This window comes from Candida oxycetoniae (genome assembly GCF_023343755.2).
Source record: "Candida oxycetoniae strain CBS 10844 chromosome Unknown scaffold14, whole genome shotgun sequence".
Taxonomy (NCBI): Eukaryota; Fungi; Ascomycota; class Pichiomycetes; order Serinales; family Debaryomycetaceae; genus Lodderomyces; species Lodderomyces oxycetoniae.
In genome coordinates this window covers 75313-96493 of record NW_026055483.1, presented here as the reverse complement: position 1 = coordinate 96493, position 21181 = coordinate 75313, and the positions used below count along the sequence as shown (strand labels likewise).

The 21181-nt window shown below is 38.1% G+C and overlaps 10 protein-coding genes across 10 annotated transcripts; 6 read left to right on the top strand and 4 right to left on the bottom strand. All coding sequences in view use genetic code 12, as the record gives it.

Moving 5' to 3' along the window:
• Nucleotides 1–761: 761 nt before the first annotated feature.
• KGF56_004429 (uncharacterized protein) lies at nucleotides 762–2966 on the top strand (the record flags this gene model as incomplete). Its single annotated transcript, XM_049325867.1, has 2 exons — nucleotides 762–2100; nucleotides 2533–2966. The coding sequence occupies 2 exons, from the start codon at nucleotides 762–764 to the stop codon at nucleotides 2964–2966; spliced, it is 1773 nt and encodes a 590-aa protein (XP_049178502.1).
• A 76-nt stretch (nucleotides 2967–3042) lies between these two features.
• Nucleotides 3043–4020, bottom strand: CGR1 (Cgr1p; the record flags this gene model as incomplete). The annotated part of the gene is made up of 1 exon (XM_049325866.1): nucleotides 3043–4020. The coding sequence occupies one exon, from the start codon at nucleotides 4018–4020 to the stop codon at nucleotides 3043–3045; it is 978 nt and encodes a 325-aa protein (XP_049178501.1).
• A 462-nt stretch (nucleotides 4021–4482) lies between these two features.
• KGF56_004427 (cell proliferation protein) lies at nucleotides 4483–5655 on the bottom strand (the record flags this gene model as incomplete). Its single annotated transcript, XM_049325865.1, has 1 exon — nucleotides 4483–5655. One exon carries the CDS (start codon nucleotides 5653–5655, stop codon nucleotides 4483–4485), a length of 1173 nt encoding a protein of 390 aa, XP_049178500.1.
• A 180-nt stretch (nucleotides 5656–5835) lies between these two features.
• On the top strand, nucleotides 5836–7440 carry KGF56_004426 (chaperonin-containing T-complex subunit; the record flags this gene model as incomplete). Its single annotated transcript, XM_049325864.1, has 1 exon — nucleotides 5836–7440. The coding sequence occupies one exon, from the start codon at nucleotides 5836–5838 to the stop codon at nucleotides 7438–7440; it is 1605 nt and encodes a 534-aa protein (XP_049178499.1).
• A 14-nt stretch (nucleotides 7441–7454) lies between these two features.
• Nucleotides 7455–9218, bottom strand: SAS10 (rRNA-processing protein; the record flags this gene model as incomplete). The annotated part of the gene is made up of 1 exon (XM_049325863.1): nucleotides 7455–9218. The coding sequence occupies one exon, from the start codon at nucleotides 9216–9218 to the stop codon at nucleotides 7455–7457; it is 1764 nt and encodes a 587-aa protein (XP_049178498.1).
• A 162-nt stretch (nucleotides 9219–9380) lies between these two features.
• Nucleotides 9381–10625, top strand: RPC53 (DNA-directed RNA polymerase III subunit; the record flags this gene model as incomplete). Its single annotated transcript, XM_049325862.1, has 1 exon — nucleotides 9381–10625. The coding sequence occupies one exon, from the start codon at nucleotides 9381–9383 to the stop codon at nucleotides 10623–10625; it is 1245 nt and encodes a 414-aa protein (XP_049178497.1).
• A 349-nt stretch (nucleotides 10626–10974) lies between these two features.
• On the bottom strand, nucleotides 10975–14798 carry KGF56_004423 (DBP4; the record flags this gene model as incomplete). Its single annotated transcript, XM_049325861.1, has 3 exons — nucleotides 10975–13306; nucleotides 14064–14717; nucleotides 14788–14798. The coding sequence occupies 3 exons, from the start codon at nucleotides 14796–14798 to the stop codon at nucleotides 10975–10977; spliced, it is 2997 nt and encodes a 998-aa protein (XP_049178496.1).
• Nucleotides 14799–14997: 199 nt separating this feature from the next.
• KGF56_004422 (Elongator subunit) lies at nucleotides 14998–17439 on the top strand (the record flags this gene model as incomplete). Its single annotated transcript, XM_049325859.1, has 1 exon — nucleotides 14998–17439. The coding sequence occupies one exon, from the start codon at nucleotides 14998–15000 to the stop codon at nucleotides 17437–17439; it is 2442 nt and encodes an 813-aa protein (XP_049178495.1).
• A 360-nt stretch (nucleotides 17440–17799) lies between these two features.
• KGF56_004421 (uncharacterized protein) lies at nucleotides 17800–19398 on the top strand (the record flags this gene model as incomplete). Its single annotated transcript, XM_049325858.1, has 1 exon — nucleotides 17800–19398. The coding sequence occupies one exon, from the start codon at nucleotides 17800–17802 to the stop codon at nucleotides 19396–19398; it is 1599 nt and encodes a 532-aa protein (XP_049178494.1).
• Nucleotides 19399–19838: 440 nt separating this feature from the next.
• Nucleotides 19839–21050, top strand: AAT22 (Aat22p; the record flags this gene model as incomplete). The annotated part of the gene is made up of 1 exon (XM_049325857.1): nucleotides 19839–21050. The coding sequence occupies one exon, from the start codon at nucleotides 19839–19841 to the stop codon at nucleotides 21048–21050; it is 1212 nt and encodes a 403-aa protein (XP_049178493.1).
• Nucleotides 21051–21181: the final 131 nt, after the last annotated feature.

Here is a 21181-nt window from a genome sequence, read left to right as displayed (position 1 = left end):
ATTATTCACTTTTTTCATTCCATTCTGTTTTCTAAAAATTCTCTTGTTTCAACTGAAAAAAAAAAAAAAAAAATAACAGCTCAAAATGACGAGCGGTTAATCTTTTGCACTATAATATAATCTACAACTTTGTGCTCTGTAGCTTTTTTTTTCAGTACAAAAGTGTTTTCTGTTTGGTTCTGCTTCGTCTTGTGTCGTCTTGTGTGATGTGCGTAATGTACAATGTGTGATGTGTGATCTGTGATGTGTGTCTGTGTAACCTGCTAACTTGTTTTTTTTTACCCCTGTTTTCTTTTCTGTTTACGTCCCACTGGATATTGCTGATTACTGCTGGAAAGTTAAAAACCTAATCAGAATAAATTATTAACATGTGTGTATATCTATAATAATAGTCTGGAATTGATTCAATTCCAATCCGAGCATAAAACTCGATATATATATATTTGTATGCCTCCTCTATACAACCTAGTGCCGTATTGATTTCAATAAAGAGACATTTTATTAAATAGCATAGTCGTTTTTCCCATCTCATGGTTATATTACTATTTACATCATATATTGAATAGTTGCAAATATTTTTGCAATAACTCATATTAAATATTACTGTTTTTTCGCAGCTAAAATAAAACCATTATTAGAGCACCATTGCCAGCACCACCACAAGCCCACACATACCAGCAGCAACACCACAAGCCCACACATACCAGCACTCGTACCTGTAGCACATTCCACCCCCCCCTTCTCCCTCTTGATACTATAACATGGATCCGTTTTATATCAACGGATATATAAAGTTTGTTTGGATAATAATATCAAGCACTCAGACACCTGCATCTAGGACAACTTCACCACAACGACAACGACAGATTAACCACAAGCTATTTACTCATTTCAATAACAAATATGGTAAATTTATACAAGAATTAATATCAAACTCACAAATTGCTTCAATTAACTTGGTAATTTCAATCTACTACCTATATCAACACTACCACCACAACAGCATACTAAGACACAAAGTTCAAAATGAAAATGCACTTGAAAAAGAGGAGACAAGTGCAAACGTAGAGGAGTTTACAGACTCTATGGTTATCTACATGATCATTGCTTCATTAATTCTTTCAAACAAATCCTTTGATGATCAATCGTACACTTTGAAAACATGGTGGATTATAATTGATAATACAAATAGATCACAACCAACTGTCAATATAGATATCAAATTGTTGAATACTATCGAAGCCTACTTTCTTGCTTCGTTGGATTACAAACTTTCGTTTATTGAAATGTCACTGGATGATCAATTTTGGAAATTGATCGAAGACGGCGGATGCATCAATAACAATAACAACAACAACAATAGCAGCAGCAACCGTAATAGTAAGTTGTTTAAATTCAATAAATCCATCTTGTTGAGATTCAAATCACTAATCACTTTGACTGAGGAACTGCAAATGACCAACAAGACAAATGTAGCACTAAACTGGAATGGTTGTCCACCCATACTTCCATCTACTCCACCACCATTGTTATACTCTAGCTCCTCGCCATTCACGTCAACCACTTTTTCATCGCCATTGAACTATCCATTGACTCCAAGCACACCAATGAATAGTAACAACACCGCTAACACTGCAGAATATTCATGCATAAAAAGAAGGAAAATACACTCGAATCCGATATTGATGGTATCACCATCACAAAGCTTTACAACCACTCCAACCACCCTGCGGCAATTATCTACGGTGACAAATGGATACTATCAAACAACAATTTCGCAGCAATACCAAACACAGCAAGTGTACTACCCACAACCCCTGTTGCAGGCACCACAATATAAATACTATACACAGCAGCCGCAGCCGCAGCCGCAGCCGCACCCCCAACAACAACAACAACAACAACAACAACTACTACCATTACCGCCACCGCCATGCGCTCCTCCTAAGCAGCAATTAGTTCTGCAATTGCCACCACTCACACAAAATCAATTCCACTTCACTACCAAGTACAATACTCATTATCAACCACAACCATTGCCATTACCATTACCAATAACACAAGAGCTACAATCTATAAATCCGTATGTGACCCAGATGGGTATTTCATACTGGTAAAGCATAGCATGGCTCGACAAATGAAGCATACTATTCTTTTTTTTTTAGAAAAGGTTTTATGATGATATTTTTACATATATAACAAAATGTATAAATTAATGAAATGACGAGGTAAACGATTATAAGGAAATTAGAACTATACAGTAGTAGTAGCAACTCTTGCACAGTAAAGTCAAAAAACTAGCACTAGCACTCTTACCATCACCACTACGAGTTGAAAGGAACCCTTTTCGGCAATTGGATCTTGTATAGTAGTAGCCAGGAGGGTTGGTTGGTTGGCTGGTAATCTTTGTACCTACCGACACGACTCAAATTGCAGATTTTGAAAAATTTCATATATTTTGTCCCTCTTCTATGAACCATCTCATCTCTATAAATGGCATTTGAAACATGATATGCCAGGTATGTAACGTAGAGCAGAGCAAATACAAATGTCCCAAATGTAAACTTCCGTATTGTTCGCTTGCTTGCTATAAATCTCATTCTGATAAACACAACGAAGAAATCGCTAATGATAATTCTGGCAGTGGTGCCAGCAGCAGCAACAAAAACAACAACAAAAACATCTCATTGATAGATAAACAAGATTTTCCTTCTACGGGATCCAAGTTTGATAAATTCTTAGAGGATGAAAAAATCCGCTACCTACTAAAACAACCAGTTTTACAGTTTCAATTACTTTCTATAATTACCATACTTCAAGAAGGTTTCATCAAAAACCTTAATCGTGAACAAAAATTAGAAGTGATGAATTTAAAACTAAGCGATTTACGTATAGGCGGCATAGAAGAGAATGAACTAGTCGAGGAATTTGTTGAAAGAGTCCTACAACTAAACGAAACCTTGTGATTACTTTCCCTCTCTCTTTATTTTTTACTTTACTTTACATTACTTTTATTTTTTTTTTTTTTTTTATTTCCTTTATCTATACGTCACCACCCCAAATATTCTTCCTTTGACCTTTAAGGTCCTTATCCGACTTGAATTTAAAAATGAACCCGCCTAAATCACCAAAGAAGTTACCGGGGTCAATATCAATACTAAAATCATCCAATTTTAAATTTCCAGTGCTGATAAACATGTCACTGCCATCTTTACCTCCAAGAGTTACGCAAGTACATCTCTCTGCCGGAACATGGATCTTTTCTACCAAATTTCCTTCTTTGTCGACATGCAATATCGTAGATGTGTTGAAAATAGCAGAGTATATATGTCCATTTTCAGTACGCACCATTCCATCGGGTTCGGGACTTTCCACATCAGCATATATCTTTTTGGTTTCAACAAAAGGAGTCTTATTGCTCAAAGTATTTGTTTCATGATCATAATCAAATTTCCATATCGTATAGTTTAATGAATCTGTCCAATAAAACTTTCTTCCCTTTGAACAAAAAGCCAATCCATTGGAAATCTTTGTATTTTCCATCATAACTTCAACTTTCAAATCTGGAGATATTCTGAGCAATTTCCCTTCGGGTTGAACACCACCTTCCTTTTCGGTAATGGGGAAATCAGTCATTAATCCGATCCACAAGTTTCCCCAGGGATCAATCAACCCATCGTTTGATCTCAACCTCAATTGCTCTTTTTCGTCAAGTGGATACTTGAAAAAATATTCAATACTACCAGTCTTGAAATTCCCCTTGGCCAAACCCGATTTCGCGCAAACTAAATAAATATCCTCATTTTTGGTCAACGCTATAAACCCAATTGACTCTCCTTTGGTTGACCATTTCAATACCTCGTGCTTATTCAAATCATCAAGCAGAACTCGGTGCAACTCTCCAACAATAATATCAATCCATAACAAGGAATTGTTCCTATAATCATAAGTGATCCCTTCAGTCAAGCGTCCCCTATAATCTATAGGAAAAACATTGGCCTCGCTTAACTGAATTGACATGGTATACCTACCGAATCTATCTCAATATCAATTTGGAAAAGGTTCCTTTCCCTTCCTCTTTCCTTTCCCCCTTCAAATTTCACCTTCCCAAAAGGGAATGAAAAAAAAAAATTGACGCCAGAAAAAATAAATAAAATCGAGCACGTGAAAAGGGCACGTGATACCAGAATTGAAAGGGCTAAAGGTGACGAGAATGCAAATTAGATAATGCTAAGGTAATGTTAAGGTATCTTCTATCGAGTATCTTCTATCGAGTATCTACTATCGAGCTTAGCGAGATAGTAGATTGTCTCTAGTAGTAGTACTCTATAATCTACTATCGAGGAATGAGATAAAAGAAAGTCGCTAGTAGTAGTACTCTATAAGGTAATGTTAAGGTAATGTTAAGGAAATGTAGTCAGTGCTGCTCCACTATCTCGCTTCGCTCGGTAGTGTCAAGGCAGTGTAGTCAGTGCTGCTTCACTATCTCGCTTCGCTCGATAGTTGTAGTTTTTGCCACTCTCGTGCTAATTCAACTAAAGCTTCGCTATCATGAGTCGCACCAATGACATCGATGGGCACCTGACTTTCACTATACTGTTTTTTGGCAAATGCACCGATATTTGTCTGATCAATTAATCGCAATTCAAAACTGTTTTTCCCCAATAAAGATGGATCTATAAGTAGTAACTCGTTCCAAGTAAATAACAAGGAATCAGTTTTTCTCAGAAAAGGGTTGATGTCGATAATAAATGTTTGATCGAAAGGACGAGGTAGATACAAATCCACAATACATTTGCTCAAACTATTTTTGGATGACCGTAGTGTTGTTATAATCTTGTCATCTACAAATGTCTCAATCACCTCTTTCAACTCCTCCTTTAAATCTTTTAAAAATTCATAATGATTCAAATCACGTTGTGAAACTCCCAATATCTTTTCATCTCTTATGAAAACTCGAAACTCTAGTGCAGGGTTGATATCTTGCCATTGCTTCAATACCAATTCATAACAAACCTTGTCCTTAACCTCCAACTCACAACTAACCTTGTCCTCGACCTCTGTGCTCTGCTCCTGTTTAACTTCCAGGAACAGATATGCTAAATCATCAACAATGTGGTCTGACGATTTGAGTAACAAAAAAACGTCATCCACTTTGCTACACTGCATGGTATTACCGGGCATTAACCAACTTGCATCTTTGGGACTCGACCAGTTTAGTTTTGGTAAAACTTTGCCTCCAAGATCGTGGATATGCTGGGTGATTTTGCCAGATAATTCGGAAAATCCTAAACCCCCTTCCAAATCCGCCTCTTCCAAATCTGCCTCTTCCAAATATGCCTCTTCCAAATCTGCCTCTTCCAAATATGCCTCTTCCAAATCTGCCCCTTTTCCCTCTGCCCCTTCCCCCTCTGTTTCTCCCTCCCAGTCGCTATATTCATTCTCACTGTTCCGATCCAACTCTACCTCATTATTTTCCCAAGGCAATCTCACTCCATCACTTAGTAAATACTTTATAAACTCATCAGGAAGTGCCTCTATCACCCTATATGGAAACAAATTCTTTGGAAATAGCTTTGCCCACTTTGAAAATGAACAATTAATAACCTCCTCAGCGTCAACTTTCACTTCTTCAAACTTTACATAATCCTTCATCTCAATTCACCTCCTTCTCTTTCCCCCCCAAAGCATCGATCCTCTCAAGCTCATCGATTCGACTGGGAAAAAAAAAAAATTGAAAGAAAAAGGAAGAAGAAAAAAAAAAACCCAACCCACCCATAGATTGTACATTGTTGAATCTTACTTCTTCTTTATTATCGGATCGATTTGCAAAAGATGGCAACTGAAGCAGCGAGGTCGCAAGTGACACCATCCAATGCTACGTTTAAGAGCAAGGAGAAACCACAGGAGGTACGTAAGGCTAATATCTTAGCAGCAAGAGCGGTATCCGATGCTATTAGAACATCTCTTGGTCCAAAAGGAATGGATAAAATGATCAAGACGAAAAATGGTGAAATCATAATATCGAATGATGGAGCTACGATTCTTGAGCATATGGCAGTTTTGCATCCAGCAGCTAGAATGTTGGTTGATGTAAGTCATGCTCAGGATGTTGAGGCAGGCGATGGTACGACAACGGTGGCTATTTTAACAGGCGCGTTTTTAGGAGCTGCAGAAAGATTATTGGCCAAGGGGATACATCCAACGTTGATCGCTGAGTCCTTCCAAAGGGCTGCACAGAGATCTGTGCAGATCCTTTTGGAAATGTCACACAAAATTAAGCTCGAGGATAGAGAGCAATTGATTAGAGCCGCTACAACTTCATTGAGTTCGAAAATCGTGTCACAACATTCACTGTTATTGGCCCCCTTGGCAGTGGACTCTGTTTTAAGAGTGATGAACGAGCAGAAGGACAATGTCGATTTACACGATATTAGGTTGATCAAAAAATTGGGAGGCACAATCGATGAAACAGAGTTGGTTGATGGTGTAGTTTTGACCCAAAGTGTTGTTAAGAATGCCATGGGCCCAACAAGAATGGAAAAAGCCAAAATAGGGTTGATACAGTTCCAATTGTCGCCACCAAAGCCAGACATGGAAAATAACGTGGTAGTGAATGACTATAGACAAATGGACAAAATTTTGAAAGAAGAAAGAGCATACTTGTTGAACATTTGTAAAAAAATTAAAAAGGCAAAATGTAATGTTTTGCTAATCCAAAAATCAATATTGAGAGATGCAGTGAATGACTTGGCTTTACACTTTTTATCCAAATTGAATATAATGGTGATTAAAGATATCGAAAGAAATGAAGTTGAATTCTTATCAAAAGCTATTGGATGTAAACCAATTGCAGATGTCGAAAGCTTTAGCGAAGATAGACTAGGCCAGGCACAGCTAGTTGAAGAGACTGAAAGTTCAGGCTCGAGAATTGTTGAGATAAAAGGAGTAACATCAAAGAATACTAAACCAACTGTGTCGATCATTGTCAGAGGAGCTAATAATCTTATCGTGGATGAAACTGAAAGGTCGTTGCATGATGCATTATGTGTCATTAGGTGCTTGGTTAAGGAGAAGGCATTGATAGCTGGAGGGGGAGCTCCAGAAATAGAAGTTTCTAGACAGCTCATGAAAGAGTCGCACCATTTGTTTGGTGTTGAACAATTTGTTTATCAGGAATTTGCTCAAGCTCTAGAAGTCATTCCAACTACATTAGCGGAAAATGCCGGGTTAAATCCTATAAATGTGGTTACAGAATTGAGAAATAGACATGAGAATGGAGAGAAAAATGCAGGTATTTCCGTTAGGAGAGCAGGTGCTTCAAATACATTTGATGAGCATGTCTTGCAACCTGTCTTGGTATGTACCAGTGCCATTGTATTAGCTTCAGAGTGTGTGAAATCGATTCTCAGAATTGATGATATCCAATTTAGTCGTTAATAAACTAAACTAAACTAAACCAATTTTACCGATCTTGAGATTCCCTTTTTAATACCAGTCTTTTCACCTTCATAAGGACCTCTATGCTTCTCACTATCATAGACTTGTCTCACCGACTTAAGCTTCTTTTTAGCAGTCTCATACTGTTTTCTCTTTTTAACTCTTGAGTTTCTATATTCCTTCTTTCGATGCGGCGTGAGACCTTTATTCTTGAGAATTTGATAGTTAATAGCACGCTTGCCATCATTACCAACTTCTTCCTGTAATTCGCTCAATTTACCATCCCGTGCTGCTGTAATTGCTGCAACATGTGCCAGTTTCCTATTGGCTTGTTTCGTCTGTTTCCTTTCTTTTAGTTTGTTATAGTAATCTGTGTCACCATCATCATCAAAATCACCTTCACCTTCATCAACAAACTCACCATCAATGTCACCGTCATCTGCATCTGCAATATCCCGCTTGTCAAGACCCCTTTTGCGTGCTTCTTCAATAAGTCTTTGTTGTCTTTCAAAGAATCTTTCCTTGTATGGCACATCGGCATCTCCCGATAATGATTTGGTGTTTTGTGCTGCAGCTTTGTCGATTTTTGCAGTATAAAACCTCAATGTCTTTTTACGACGTCTCTTATCCTCCATATCCACATCTTCAATATCACCTTCAGCAAAATCATTCTGAGCAGGCCTTATTGCTCGTTTTATTTCCCTTGGTTTATTCACGTCAATGATCACGTCTTCTTCTTCTTCTTCTTCTTCAGATGACGATAATGATGATGACAATTCTTCCTCTTCTTCGCTTCTTTCCATAGAATCGTCACTGTGGTTCTCCCTCGCATCCACAAAAGCATTTTCATCAATATTACTTGAAACAACATCAACTGTTTTTTCTTGCACTTTGTTTTCAATTATCCTAGTAGGTAATTCATTGGCTTGTCTCCATACTTCTCTTGAGCTTAGGATCGACTCCATCACCGGATGATCCTTCATCGAGGTAAAGTTATTTTGGTCTTGTAAGTTGTCAACAAAAAGAGCAAAATAGGATGATATTGATGCCAAGTATCCAGCTAGAGCAGCTATTTTGATCTGTATACATTGATTTTGATCTTTTGCTTGATTCAATTCTGAAAATTTCACCTGCAACGATTCAAACTCTCGCATTAAGGGAATAAACTCAGGGAATGATTGACGCAACATAAGTAAACGCTCATCATCGTTGAGTTGGTCAATCGATGCACCAGTATCTAGCACAGTAATCTTGTTATCCATGTTGTCAAACGTTTCTGCCTTTTTCTGCCAATCCTCCGTAATTTCTTCATCTATATAGTCATCCATTTCTAGATCTTGAAGGTGTTTTCTTTGCTGTCTAAGTGCCTCCTCTGTCATCTGTTTCGCATCTTCGTCGTCACTGACATCATCTCCACCATAATAATTTTGTCTTTTTCCCCACCCTTGTTCATACTCATCATCCTTCCCTGCTTCCTCTCCTTCTTCCTCTCCTTCTTCCTCTCCTTCTTCCTCTCCTTCTTCCTCTCCTTCTTCCTCTCCTTCTTCCTCTCCTTCTTCCTCTCCTTCTTCCTCTCCTTCTTCCAGATCCTCAACATCCTCTCCCATTTTCATTACTTCCTCCTCCTCCTCTTCATCTTCATCTTCATCTCCATTAGTCGCCCTTCCATACTCACCAGCTCTTTCCAAGAGTATTTTGGACCTATTTGAGTCAAATGCATCCACTTCATCTAACTCCAGCTCTTCCTCCGCCCGTATGTTCTTTCTCTGTCTCGCCATTAAACTGTATTTCAAAGGTGCCTAAAGCTTCAAAATCAACCTCATCTCGTTTTCACTATGCATTTTTTTTTTTTCGCGATGGCCCTTTTAATAGTGGCATCTCATCTCATCTCATCTCATCTCATCTTTCTGGTGCCAGAGAAAAGGCTCTACAAAATCAAAATGTCAAACCGGTTGGAGTCATTGAACTCGAAAAAACCAGCTTCTTCAGGTGGGAAAACGGGACTTAAATTTAAACCTAAGGTTGTGCAAAGAAAATCGAAAGAAGAAAGAGCAAAAGCAGCACCTCCCAGCGTAAAAGAAGAAGAAGGTTTACATACAAGTACACATGGAAGGTCATCATCGAATCGAACACGGGGCCCCAATTCTAGAGGTAGGGGTGGTGGCGTACGAAATAATTATGCTGGAACACATTTGGTGATGCTGGGACCCTTATCTGCTGGTTCGGTTTCATTGGGTAATTCTTCCGGTTCGAAGCTAGGTTTGACTAAAGATTTGGTATACAATAGCAATGGGCGGGAAACTTTGACATCAGAATATATTAAAAACCTTGAACTCAAGAATCCAAAAGAACGTTCCTTTTCAGGGGATTCTGACTCTTCTGATGATGAGAATTTCGCAAAGATCAATATGACAAAGGTGTATAGATTTGCAGACAGCGAGACGGAATTGTTTCCTTACAGACCATTTAGAGACGATGGAATTATTCGAAAGAACGAATACAGAAACCAGGAGACTCGGGAACAGTCGCCTGTTAAAATCGAAAGCTCTAAAGAAAGCACTCCTGCACCCAATAGTGATGTGAATATTAAAAGTGAGAATATTGAAGATAAGATAGAGATGATCAAGGAAAATAAGGCGAAATTGGAAAGCAAGATCGTGAAAACAGACTCAATTATTGTTAATGAGTCCAGCAAGTTGATCAATGACTATGAGGTTATTTCGAACCTCCTAGCAGACAGTTTCAATAATTTATCGACAGAGGAGAAATTGGAAGACGACAGGTACGTGTTATTCCAATTACCACGTAATTTACCAGACTATGTACGAGAAGAGAGTAAAGAAGTGAAAATCGAGAAAGATGTTTCTTCACAAGAGTTTCCGGTCGCTACTGCAAAGTCAAAGTTAGCTGTACCTCAAACTTCCCATCTCCGCGGCGAAATCGGAAAAGTCAATATACACCAATCTGGCAAAATAACCATTGATTTAGGAAATGGTATCATTTTGAATGTCACAAGAGGCTCTCCTACTGATTTTCTACAGGAATTGGCAGTAATAAATCTAGCGCAGCCAAATTTAAACCAGGAAGAAATGGACTTGGTAGACGACGAAGGGAGGCAAATGGCAGGAGAAATTATGCGTTTAGGGAGTGTCAATGAAAAGATTATTGCTACGCCATATATATAGACGAAAATCAAAAAACACTAACAAATCATTCATCCTTACTTTCTGAAATAATGGCACATTGTTAGACATCGCCTGGTGGAGAATCGTATTGGTAGACTACTTCCGGGACAATCCTTAGGTGTGTCCTATTTGCAAAGCATCTGAACTGATCCTTGCTAGATCTGAAGTGATTAGTAAGGACCTTTTAAGGGTAATTACGGGTTTGTTGAAAAAAAAAAAAGAGGTAAGAAGATTATACCAATTGCAAGAAATGCCACTTATCTTGTCTACAAAGTTTACCTACCAGAACAAGATGTCACCTGACAAGTTGAAATTGGAGTTTTCAAAACTCGAAAGTTTATTCAGCTGATTAATTTCCTATTAAAGTAGCTGCCAAAGATTCAAGATCTTCCAAAGTCTCGGGCTCATTATACTCCACAAATTTGCTCTCGGAGTTTGATTTTGATTTCTTTTTAGGCGGCACATCTTCGTCATCATTGAACCAGTTGCTATTCTTCTTACCAGAGCTTTTATCCTGAAGATTTGGTTCCATATCACGTTCGAGATCTGGAACCTCATATTCATCTGCATCTTCATCCCCCATATTATTAGATTCAAATTGTTCATTTGCCAATAATCTTTTTTCAATCTCCTTTCTTTTCCTCTTTTTCTCCTGTCTCTTTTGTCTTTCTGTTTCCTTATCTGCCAAATCATGTATCTTCATTGCCTCTTGTTCCTTCAAAACATATTCTTGTTTCTGCTGCTTTGCATCACCCGCTTGTATAAAATCTTCTTCATCTTCGAGTTCGTATATTGCATGCGGCACGCCATCATCGTCAAATTTGAACTTTGTTGGATTGCCTTTTGAGACCAGTGAAGCTTTCCTAGAAAGCGCTTTTTTGGCTTGACGTTTGGACACGGGCAACAGCAAATCCGGTAATTCCGCTTCGTTTAAATCATGGTCCTGCCGCTTCACCGTGAGGAAATCTTCTCCTTCTTCTTCCTCCTCCTTCTCCCCTCCCTTGCCCTTACCGTTACTGTCTGCTCTGCTATTTGTCATATTCAAGTAATGATCTGATAATATGGTTTGATTCTTTCGTTCAAACATACGGTCATATTTCGTTCTCACTTTTGGTGGCTGCTTTTGCAGCTCATCTTCTTCGCCATTGATATCCAATTTAGCTAGTTGAAGAAGTTTTCTTGATTGATTCTTTTTCTCCTTATTCTTTTCACCACCTTTGATTTTGATTCTTGGTGCTCCTGGTAATCCCAATGATGCTGCATATTCCTCTACTGGAAGATCTTCCACTTTGAACACATCCTTGTTCGGTTGAATATAAATTGATCGGAAATATGCAATAAATGCTCTCTGACCCAAGTTCTTTATCACTGGATCCTTGAAGCATAGTGACTGAAGTTGCGGCTTGATAGACTTTTTACTCTTTTGCTTAATAGTCATCAATTTGGGTTCAATATGATGCAGCTTCATTCTTTTCAACATCCCTTCCTCTTCCGATGGTAAGAGCATTAGCAAAGACTTTCCCTCTCTTCCAAAACGAGCAGATCTTCCTACTCTATGCACGTATGTGGCAACATCCTCAGGACAATCGACTTGAACAACCCAATCAATAGCTGGAAAATCTAGTCCTCTAGCGACGATATCGGTTGCAAACAAACACGCGTGTTGTGCCTTGGAGAACTTAACAGTCGTTTCAAGTCTCGATGTTTGTTTATGACGGCCATATAACTTCATCAAGGAAATACCCGGTTGCAACGTTCTAAATGTTTCATATGCATACTGTACTTGTTTTGACGAGGAGAAAAACACCAATATCTTACTCTTCAAGTGGGACTTGATGAATGACCACAAGACATCCAACTTTTCATGCAAAGGTACTTTGATATAGTATTGATCCAAGGATTCAGGTACTGCTGAGATGTCCAGGTCAGAAGAATTATTTATCCGTTTGGGATTTGTCAAAGATAACCTCGCCAAATCTTGAACACTATCTGATTGAGTAGCCGAGAATAACAAAGTCTGTCTGGTGGGAGGTAGATGAGTTAAAATGTTATCGATTTGTTTTCTAAATCCCATATCTAAACACCGATCCGCTTCATCCAACACCAAGACTTGCAAATTAGCCGTCTCCATACCAACAGATTCATTTAAATGCTGAGATATTCTACCCGGTGTCCCTACCAAAATGTTCATTCGCGATATACGCTCCTTCTCATATTGGACATCTTTACCACCCGTGACTAAACCCGCTGAAAATGAATTGTATTTCCCTATTTTTGCCAACACTTCAAAGATTTGAACTGCAAGTTCTCGTGTGGGTGATACTATCAATGCCGCCAAGCCATCAAACTCGGTAATATCATTTCTGTGCAAAATCTCAATCACAGGAATGAGAAATGCCAATGTCTTTCCTGATCCTGTTCGTGCCGTTCCCATAAGATCTTCTCCTTTTAAGGCAATAGGAATAGTCTTCTTTTGAATATCAGTGAGAGATACAAACGAAGACTCATTGAGTCCGCGTAGAGTGTTTTGAGTAATTGGCAAATCTTTGAATTGGTTCAAACTATTCTCATCCGTATCTGGACAATACTTTTCCACCCTCTCCTTAAGAATTTTTTGCTCCTCTTCTTCGTTTCTCCGTTTCTCTTTCCTCCCTTCGTGTTTCAAAGCCTTCTTGCCGTTTCTCAGAGACTTGATCATATTGACTAGTTGAGTAACTCTTTAGCTTAAAGCTCAAAGCTCAAATTTCAAGCTCATCTCATCCCATCCCATCTCATCTCATCTCATCAAGGACAAACCACTTTTTTTTTTCGGCTTCTGGTACAATTGGTAGCGTTCATAAATGAAAGATAGATAGATAGATAGTTAGTTAGTTAGTTAACGGTAGCGCTTAGTGTTTGGTGAATACAATCAATTCCCGTATCGTATGAAAGAGATGTCTACAAAAAAGAGTCACTAGTAGATAGAGTAGATATAGACTATCGAGCAAAGCGAGATAGTCTATACTTGTTCGCTTAATACTATAGTTAACTATTGAATGTGCTAGGATTTTGGGCTATACGGTGTCAGCTAGTGTTAATGACAGGTATCGAGCGAAGCCAGATAGTGGAGCAACACTCAGTAGCTTGTTACAACGCTATCTCGTTCTGCTCGATAGTGCCGATAGTGTCAATAGTGTCGGCGTAGTCAGAGATGCTCTACTATCTTGCTTCGCTCGTTAATGACAGCTAGTGTTAGTGACAGCTAGTGTTGATGAGATCTAGTGTTGATGACAGCTAGTGTTAATGACAGCTAGTGTTAACGACAGCTAGTGTGCTCCACTGTCTCGCTCTGCTCGATAGTGTCGTGCTCGATAGTGTCGTGCTCGATAGTGTCGTGCTCGATAGTGCTCTCTTTAAAAGTCCAATATTTTCGAATACTGTAAGCACAAATTCCCATACCTATCACTATAACTTGAATCTAGTACATCACAGCACAATTTTCCCAGGGGTATATTATATTTTTTCAAAACGGTTTCAATAACCTTTTGAGGTCGAAGTTTCTGGAACTCGGCAATTTTATCACTCACTTCGATTTGTACCAACAATCCTTTAAAACTACCGTGCATAAACACATTCGAAGTGCGTATTACAAGATTGCCATTTTCAAGCTCGTATATTTGCCCACCATCTCCCTTTATAATTTGTTTTTGAGTCCATAGACTTTGTAGTTTTTGGTTAACAAAGATGTCGAAATTCTCATTTAACCCCGTCGTAGCTCCTAAATACATATGAGCATCCGGGATACATAGCTCAGTAGTATTCCCAAGTTCAAGCACCTCTTCTCTAATTGAATTGCAAAACACCCCTGCAGATTTCCCATTGATAACTGTCATTGTGCTTCCAGGTAAATATGAGGGAGTCAATGTGAATAAAAACTTGACGTTGGGGTCTTGAATATGGGTCGCGGAAAGTTCCTCAGGTACAGAATACAGATTGTTCCTAAAAACTTTGAATGTAAAGTTCCATTTCCCCTTTTGCGCGGGTAACTCATTAGATAACTGATCCTGGAACTGGATAATTGTCTCAGGAGTAGCATGCTGAACCAAAATAACTCTACAGAAAAAGGAAAGAAAATCCGTTAATATAAAGTTACAGTATCTCCTCGTTCAAACTAAGTACATACGCTGACACCATTACTTATAAATTGGTATTATGAATCAAGACGTATAGTACCTCAAGAGGTTGATTTTCTTCTTGAGAGCCAACCGAAAAAAAAATAACCGAAGCTCATCTCAGCGGAAAAAAAAAAAATATATATATATATAAATAAAAGGTGATAGATTTTTCACCAACTAAGGGATAGTTTGATTTTTTGGAGGGGGGATTCTTTGCTATGACGTCTCTGGATATAGGGCAGGAAGCTGTGTTTATTGGAGCTAATAGACAAAATTACGTTTCAGATTATAATCCGCAGACCTTAACTGTGGCTTTTGGTGCAGCAAATACGGTGGCACTTTGGAAACCATTAGATAAAGATCATCGTGGAGTCTATTTTACTTTGAAAAAGCATACAAGGGAAGTTACTGGCGTCAAGTTTTTACCAGATAGTCCCTTTTTGGTTTCAATTGGGGAAGATCACTATGTAAATATCTGGAAGCAAAAGGAAAAAGTGTATGAGCATTTTCAACAACTCGAAGGTCACAATTGTTCAGTAACTTGCATTGCCGAAATAAACCCCAACGTATTTGTCACTGGTGGTGCTGATGGCAAGATTATCATATGGCTATACGATGGGCAAGAGTTTAAATTGGGTCAAAGATTTCAAGTGAAACCTAACTTTTTCCCATTATCTTTAGCTGTGCAGAAAATTGATGACAATGAAAGTGATTGTTATATTCTTGCAGTTGGCGGTACTGCAACCAATATCTACATATACACTTTTCAACTAAGTGAAGATATTTTGGTCCACAATTTATGTATGAGTGAGGAATTGACGGGCCATGAGGATTGGGTAAAATGTTTGCAGTTTGTCGTTCAAGTGGAAAACAAAGACTACATACTTGCTAGTGGATCTCAGGACCGATACGTAAGGTTGTGGAGACTAAAACTAAATGACTCGATTGTTGACTCTGACCAAGACTCAACGAAATTAATTTTGCTTTCAAATAAACAATACAAATTCAAGTATGGTACCAACGGCAGAGCGGCATTCAGCTTTGAAGCGTTGATCATGGGACACGATGATTGGATCAGTGGCTTACAGTGGCACCCTTCTTACAAGTATGGCAATGATACTTTGTTTGTCGAAAAGAAATTGCAATTGTTGACTGCTACTGCCGACACCGCATTAATGATTTGGGAAATGGACGTTAACTCGGGAATTTGGGTGTGTGTTAGTAGGTTGGGAGAAATGTCAATCAAGGGAGCATCTACCGCTACTGGTGCAACCGGTGGGTTTTGGTCGTGCCTATGGTTCACTGATCAGCCTAACAAGTACGAGTATGTACTAGCAACAGGTAAAACAGGCTCCATTAGAGCTTATAAGTCCAGTTTGTTGGAGAGCGATAAGTATTTCACAGAAGTAATGGGAACTACAGGAGCAGTTGGGCCAGTAACAGATGTAAGGTGGTCGCTTGGGGGAGATTATTTTATGGCAACATCTTTGGACCAAACAACAAGGTTATATGCACCATGGATTGCGGAAACAGTAACTTGGCATGAATTAGCAAGACCTCAGATTCACGGATATGATATGATTTGTTGTGATAACATCTCAAGTACAAAATTTGTCTCTGGCGGGGACGAGAAGATTTTGCGAGTTTTTGAACTTACAAAGTTCATCAGCGAAAGCTTAAAGGGTATAAGCGGGATTGTAATCAACAGCGATAACTCTGAACTTCCTGAGTTTGCATCACTACCGGTTCTTGGCTTGTCCAATAAGGCCGACACACAAGTACAAGAAGAGGCAAAAAATGATGATAATGATGATGATGATAATGATAATGATAATGATGATGATAATGATGATGATGGTGATGATATTGAGCAAGAGCATCACATATCCGTGCCACCTACAGAATCTTATTTACAAAAAAATAGTTTGGCAACGGAGAATCAGAAATTATATGGTCATGGTTATGAAATTAGTTGTTGCTCGACTTCTCCAAACGGTCAATTGATTGCCACTGCATGCAAATCAAACAATGCGAAACATGCAGTTATCAAAATATTTGTGGTGAGCAAGGATTATCAACAAAGCTCGCAAGTTTTAGCCGGTCACAACTTGACTGTTTCAAGTCTTGAGTTTTCTCCCAATGGGGACTATTTGTTGGCAGTGTCAAGAGATAGACTGTTCAGTCTCTGGAAATTGGAGAATCAAGATACCGCTGAGTTTACGCTTGTGCAATTGAATGCCAAGGCGCACTCAAGAATAATTTGGGATTGTTCCTGGTTACCAGAGACGGGCTACTTTGTGACAGCTTCTCGTGACAAGCAACTCAAATTGTGGAGAATAAATGAAACGGTTGAACTAGTTAACAAGGTGAAATTGAACGAGCCAATAACATCCGTGTCTGCGTTCAAAGGCGAAATTTACAACAACAAATGCATAATTGCGGCTGGTCTCGAAAATGGCGAAATTGTTTTCTTCTCAGCATCTATCACAGATGGTGATTTGAAGCAGAAAGCTTCAATTCCAAATACTCTCACGCCTTGTGATAGAATTCAAAAAATTAGTTTTAGTAATAAGCTTATTGATAACAAACTATATTTAGCAGTCGGGAGCCGGGATACTTCTACAAGGCTATATAGTATTAGCAACAGTATATTTAGATAATTACCTGATAGACCTTTTTTTCATTTTATTCTTTTTTTTTTTTTTTTTTTCATTTTGATATAGAAGATATGGAAACCTACTTATTCATACAAATTTCTCTTTGACAAATACATCAGCGATATCGGCAAATTTAGAGAAACAACTATCATCTGGGGGGGCAATGGTGTCAGGACATGAGCTGGTGGTATGACCATTTTAATTCAAAACTAAATAATGTTCAGTTAGTGAAGTTTAGTAATTACAGGAGCTACCAATACTCGTATATTTATCAAAACTTCGCACCCAAATACTATTATAATTACTACTAGTAGTACTACTAGCTACTAGCCATCATTGACGGAACACTTTGTGTAGGTGATAATGCCAGTGGGAGAAGTTATACAGTCTCTAAAGACAACCGGGTTTTCAGAGCAATTATTGGCTCAACTAACTAAACTTTTGAGAAACGATGAAGTGAGATCTTCGAATCTCATCAAATCAAACTTGTTTTTTCTAATTCTAGGCTTTAACAAGATACTCAAGGCTGAGATTAAAGCTAGTCAGGATCAAGTCAAGTCTTCTTCTCTGTTAGTAGTACAAGTCTTTAAAACAACGATTAATCTATTGGCTGCCAATGACGCAAATCGCGATTACCTAACCGACTCTTTATCTGACGATGTTGTTGAATTTTGGGAACTTGTTAATAAACTATACGACTTAGATGAAGAGTACCCTCTGGCAATAACAACTTTACTAGGACAGTTTATTTATGAGACGGATAATCAAGATAGGTACATGCGGTTTTTGCACTTGCAAAATTTGGGTAGAATTGTTTACCATGAGTTTCAAAAGTTTACCGAGATGGACCTTGCATATTATTTTGTAACCACGAATAGAAACAATTTAGACACAATGGATCAAAAGTTTGTAAGCTACGTTAGTGACAACTTTGAGGATTTATACGAGAAACATGCTGACACTGAAGATAAGGAGAAATTAGTTGATCTTTTAGAATTTTCCCAACCGAGCCTAACAACATTCAATGCTTCACTCAAACTTCTTGGAGAAGAAAAAGAGAGCCGTCTTTTGAAGAAGTTGATGGTTGCTACTAGTAACGTTTTTACTAATAATGTTGAGGATCTCTCTCTTGAACAATTAAACACGAAAAATCCTTATGGCTTTGCTGCATGTTGCATCTGTATAGGAAATACCATTCACGATGATGCATCGCGATTGGAAGTAGCCAAAAGGATCGATGTGGATGAGTTACTTGAAACCTTCTTTACCAAATTCAAGGTAACGGATATCGTGCAATTGCAAGCGATTCACGTGTGGGTCAATTTGCTAGATGAAACGATTTCAAAAAAAATTCTAGAAACATATTCTGCTGAAGTAAGTTCATTAATAAAGTTGACCATGGACAATGCTACATACTATAAAGAGATTGCCTCTCTTTGTTACAAGTTTGTAGGAAAATTGATCAAATTTTCCGAGGGAAACTTGCCTGAGTCACTAATAGAGCAGCTAGTCTATCATCATGATGCTAATAGTCCTTCCCTCACGTATACTAATTACTTTTTATTACAAAAAGCTAGTTCTAACAATATCAACGATAAATTATTCAACAGATTGATAAGCAATTGCATCGAGAAACTTAATAGTTTTGACATTTTGGAACAACTTAAAACAATAGCTATATTTAACGATCAATTGATACACAAAAAAATATCACTATCATTTTCCGATTTGAATAAAGTGTACCTAGAACCTTTGGAGAAGATTCTTTCTTTACTATATACCGAACTACAACAGACAGATACACAATCATGGAATCAAAAAATATTTGAAAACAATTTGAAATACGTTGCGGCAACAACTGTAAAGGTTATTAACGGATCAGATAAAGCCTCTTTAATAAAGATATGTGAGCAAATTTTGCAAAAAGCAATTCAATCGGAGAAAGATTTAAACGAACAATAGAAATCAATCGTGGAAAAACATACACATACACAACATACACACATACACGCATTACATTCAATATGTATACATATACATATTTCTTGGACACTTGCTTTGGGGTTTTCCCTTCCCCCAGTGTACCTTCGGGATCCACCCCTTTATTACTAACTCCACCACGGCGATCGGTAATCGAAGGCAATTGAACAATTTTTTTTTTTTCAAAGAAAACGAGGAAACTCCCACCATTTGTTAAGGAAGCAATTAATACGTCATACCGGGAGCCGCACCAATGAACTGATGCAAATAAACCAATTACAAACCAATATGGGTCCATGTCCATAATTTTTCAAAGTTTGCGTTTTGTTAAGTCATAGTACCCTTCTTCTTTTGTTTTTTTTCCCCCCTCCCCAAATACAAATCTTTGCCTTTTTCTTCCTTTATTACTGGGTTTCTTCAACATGACGGTTCAAAGCATTTTTTCCCAATTAACCAAGGAAGAAGATGATCCAATAATTAAAACTATGCAAGAGTACACTAGAGACCCAAATCCTGGTAAAATAGATGTAAGTATAGGAGTCCAGAAAGATAAATCAGGTAAATGCTATGAGTACCGTTCAATAGCCGAAGCAAAACATATTTTGGCGGAGAATGATCCAGGCCACAACTATACCAGCATGGCTGGTATTGGCGATTTCGTTTCTGGAGCACAACGTTTGATCTTTGGTGATGATATTCTTGCTGAACGAGGGAGCAACATTGCTTCAATTCAGGCAATTTCTGGGACTGGATCATTGCACATTGCGATGCTCTTCTACAAGACAATAGGTTTGACCGAGTATTACATTGGTGTTCCAACTTGGCAAAACTATGGACCAATGGTGAAACACATTGGTGGGGAAACACACTATTATTCGTATTATGACGAGTCCACGAAATCAGTTGATTTTAAAAGTATATTGGCCACATTAAACTCAGTTCCCGTTCATTCTGTTTTCTTATTCCAAACATGTTGTCATAATCCTACAGGGTCAGATTTCACACATGCTCAATGGCAAGAGATTAGCAACATTATGAAACAAAGACGGCTTATTCCAATATTTGATACAGCATATCAGGGACTTGGATCTGGAGATTTGGATGCCGATGCATGGCCTATCCGTTATTTTTTCAACCAAGGTTTTGAATTTGCCGTATGTCAATCATTTTCCAAGAACATGGGACTCTACTCAGAGCGTGTTGGGTGTGTCCATGTTGTGCTTCAAGATTCTGGGTATTTGCCTGCAGTGCAAAGTAACTTGGTTGCATTATTCCGCAAGGAATGTTCATTTGCACCCGCATTTGGTGCACGGTTGGCTGCTATTATACTCAATAATGCAAAGTTGGAAGAAAGATGGCGTTGCGAAGTTAAGGAGACTACTTTGAGATTGAAATACTTGAGAAAAAGAGTCTTGGACAAATTAACCGAATTAAAGACTCCAGGAAACTGGACAAATGTTGTGGAACAAAATGGTTTGTTTTGGTTTTCTGGATTGACAAGTGAACAAAATTCAAAGTTAATTAAAAAACACGTTTATTCCACAAGTATGGGAAGAGTTAACATTTCCGGGTTAAACGAGAGGAATATAGACCACTTCTGTAGGGCCATTGATGAAGTAGTTAGAGAGGAATGAAATAAATAAATAAATAAATACAACTTTGATAAAGATTTAGTTAATTTTATTTTATTTTTTTCTCTTTGTTTTTTCAAATGCAAAAATATTCGTGAAACATATCGTTTGGCTATAAAAAAAAAGAATGTTCA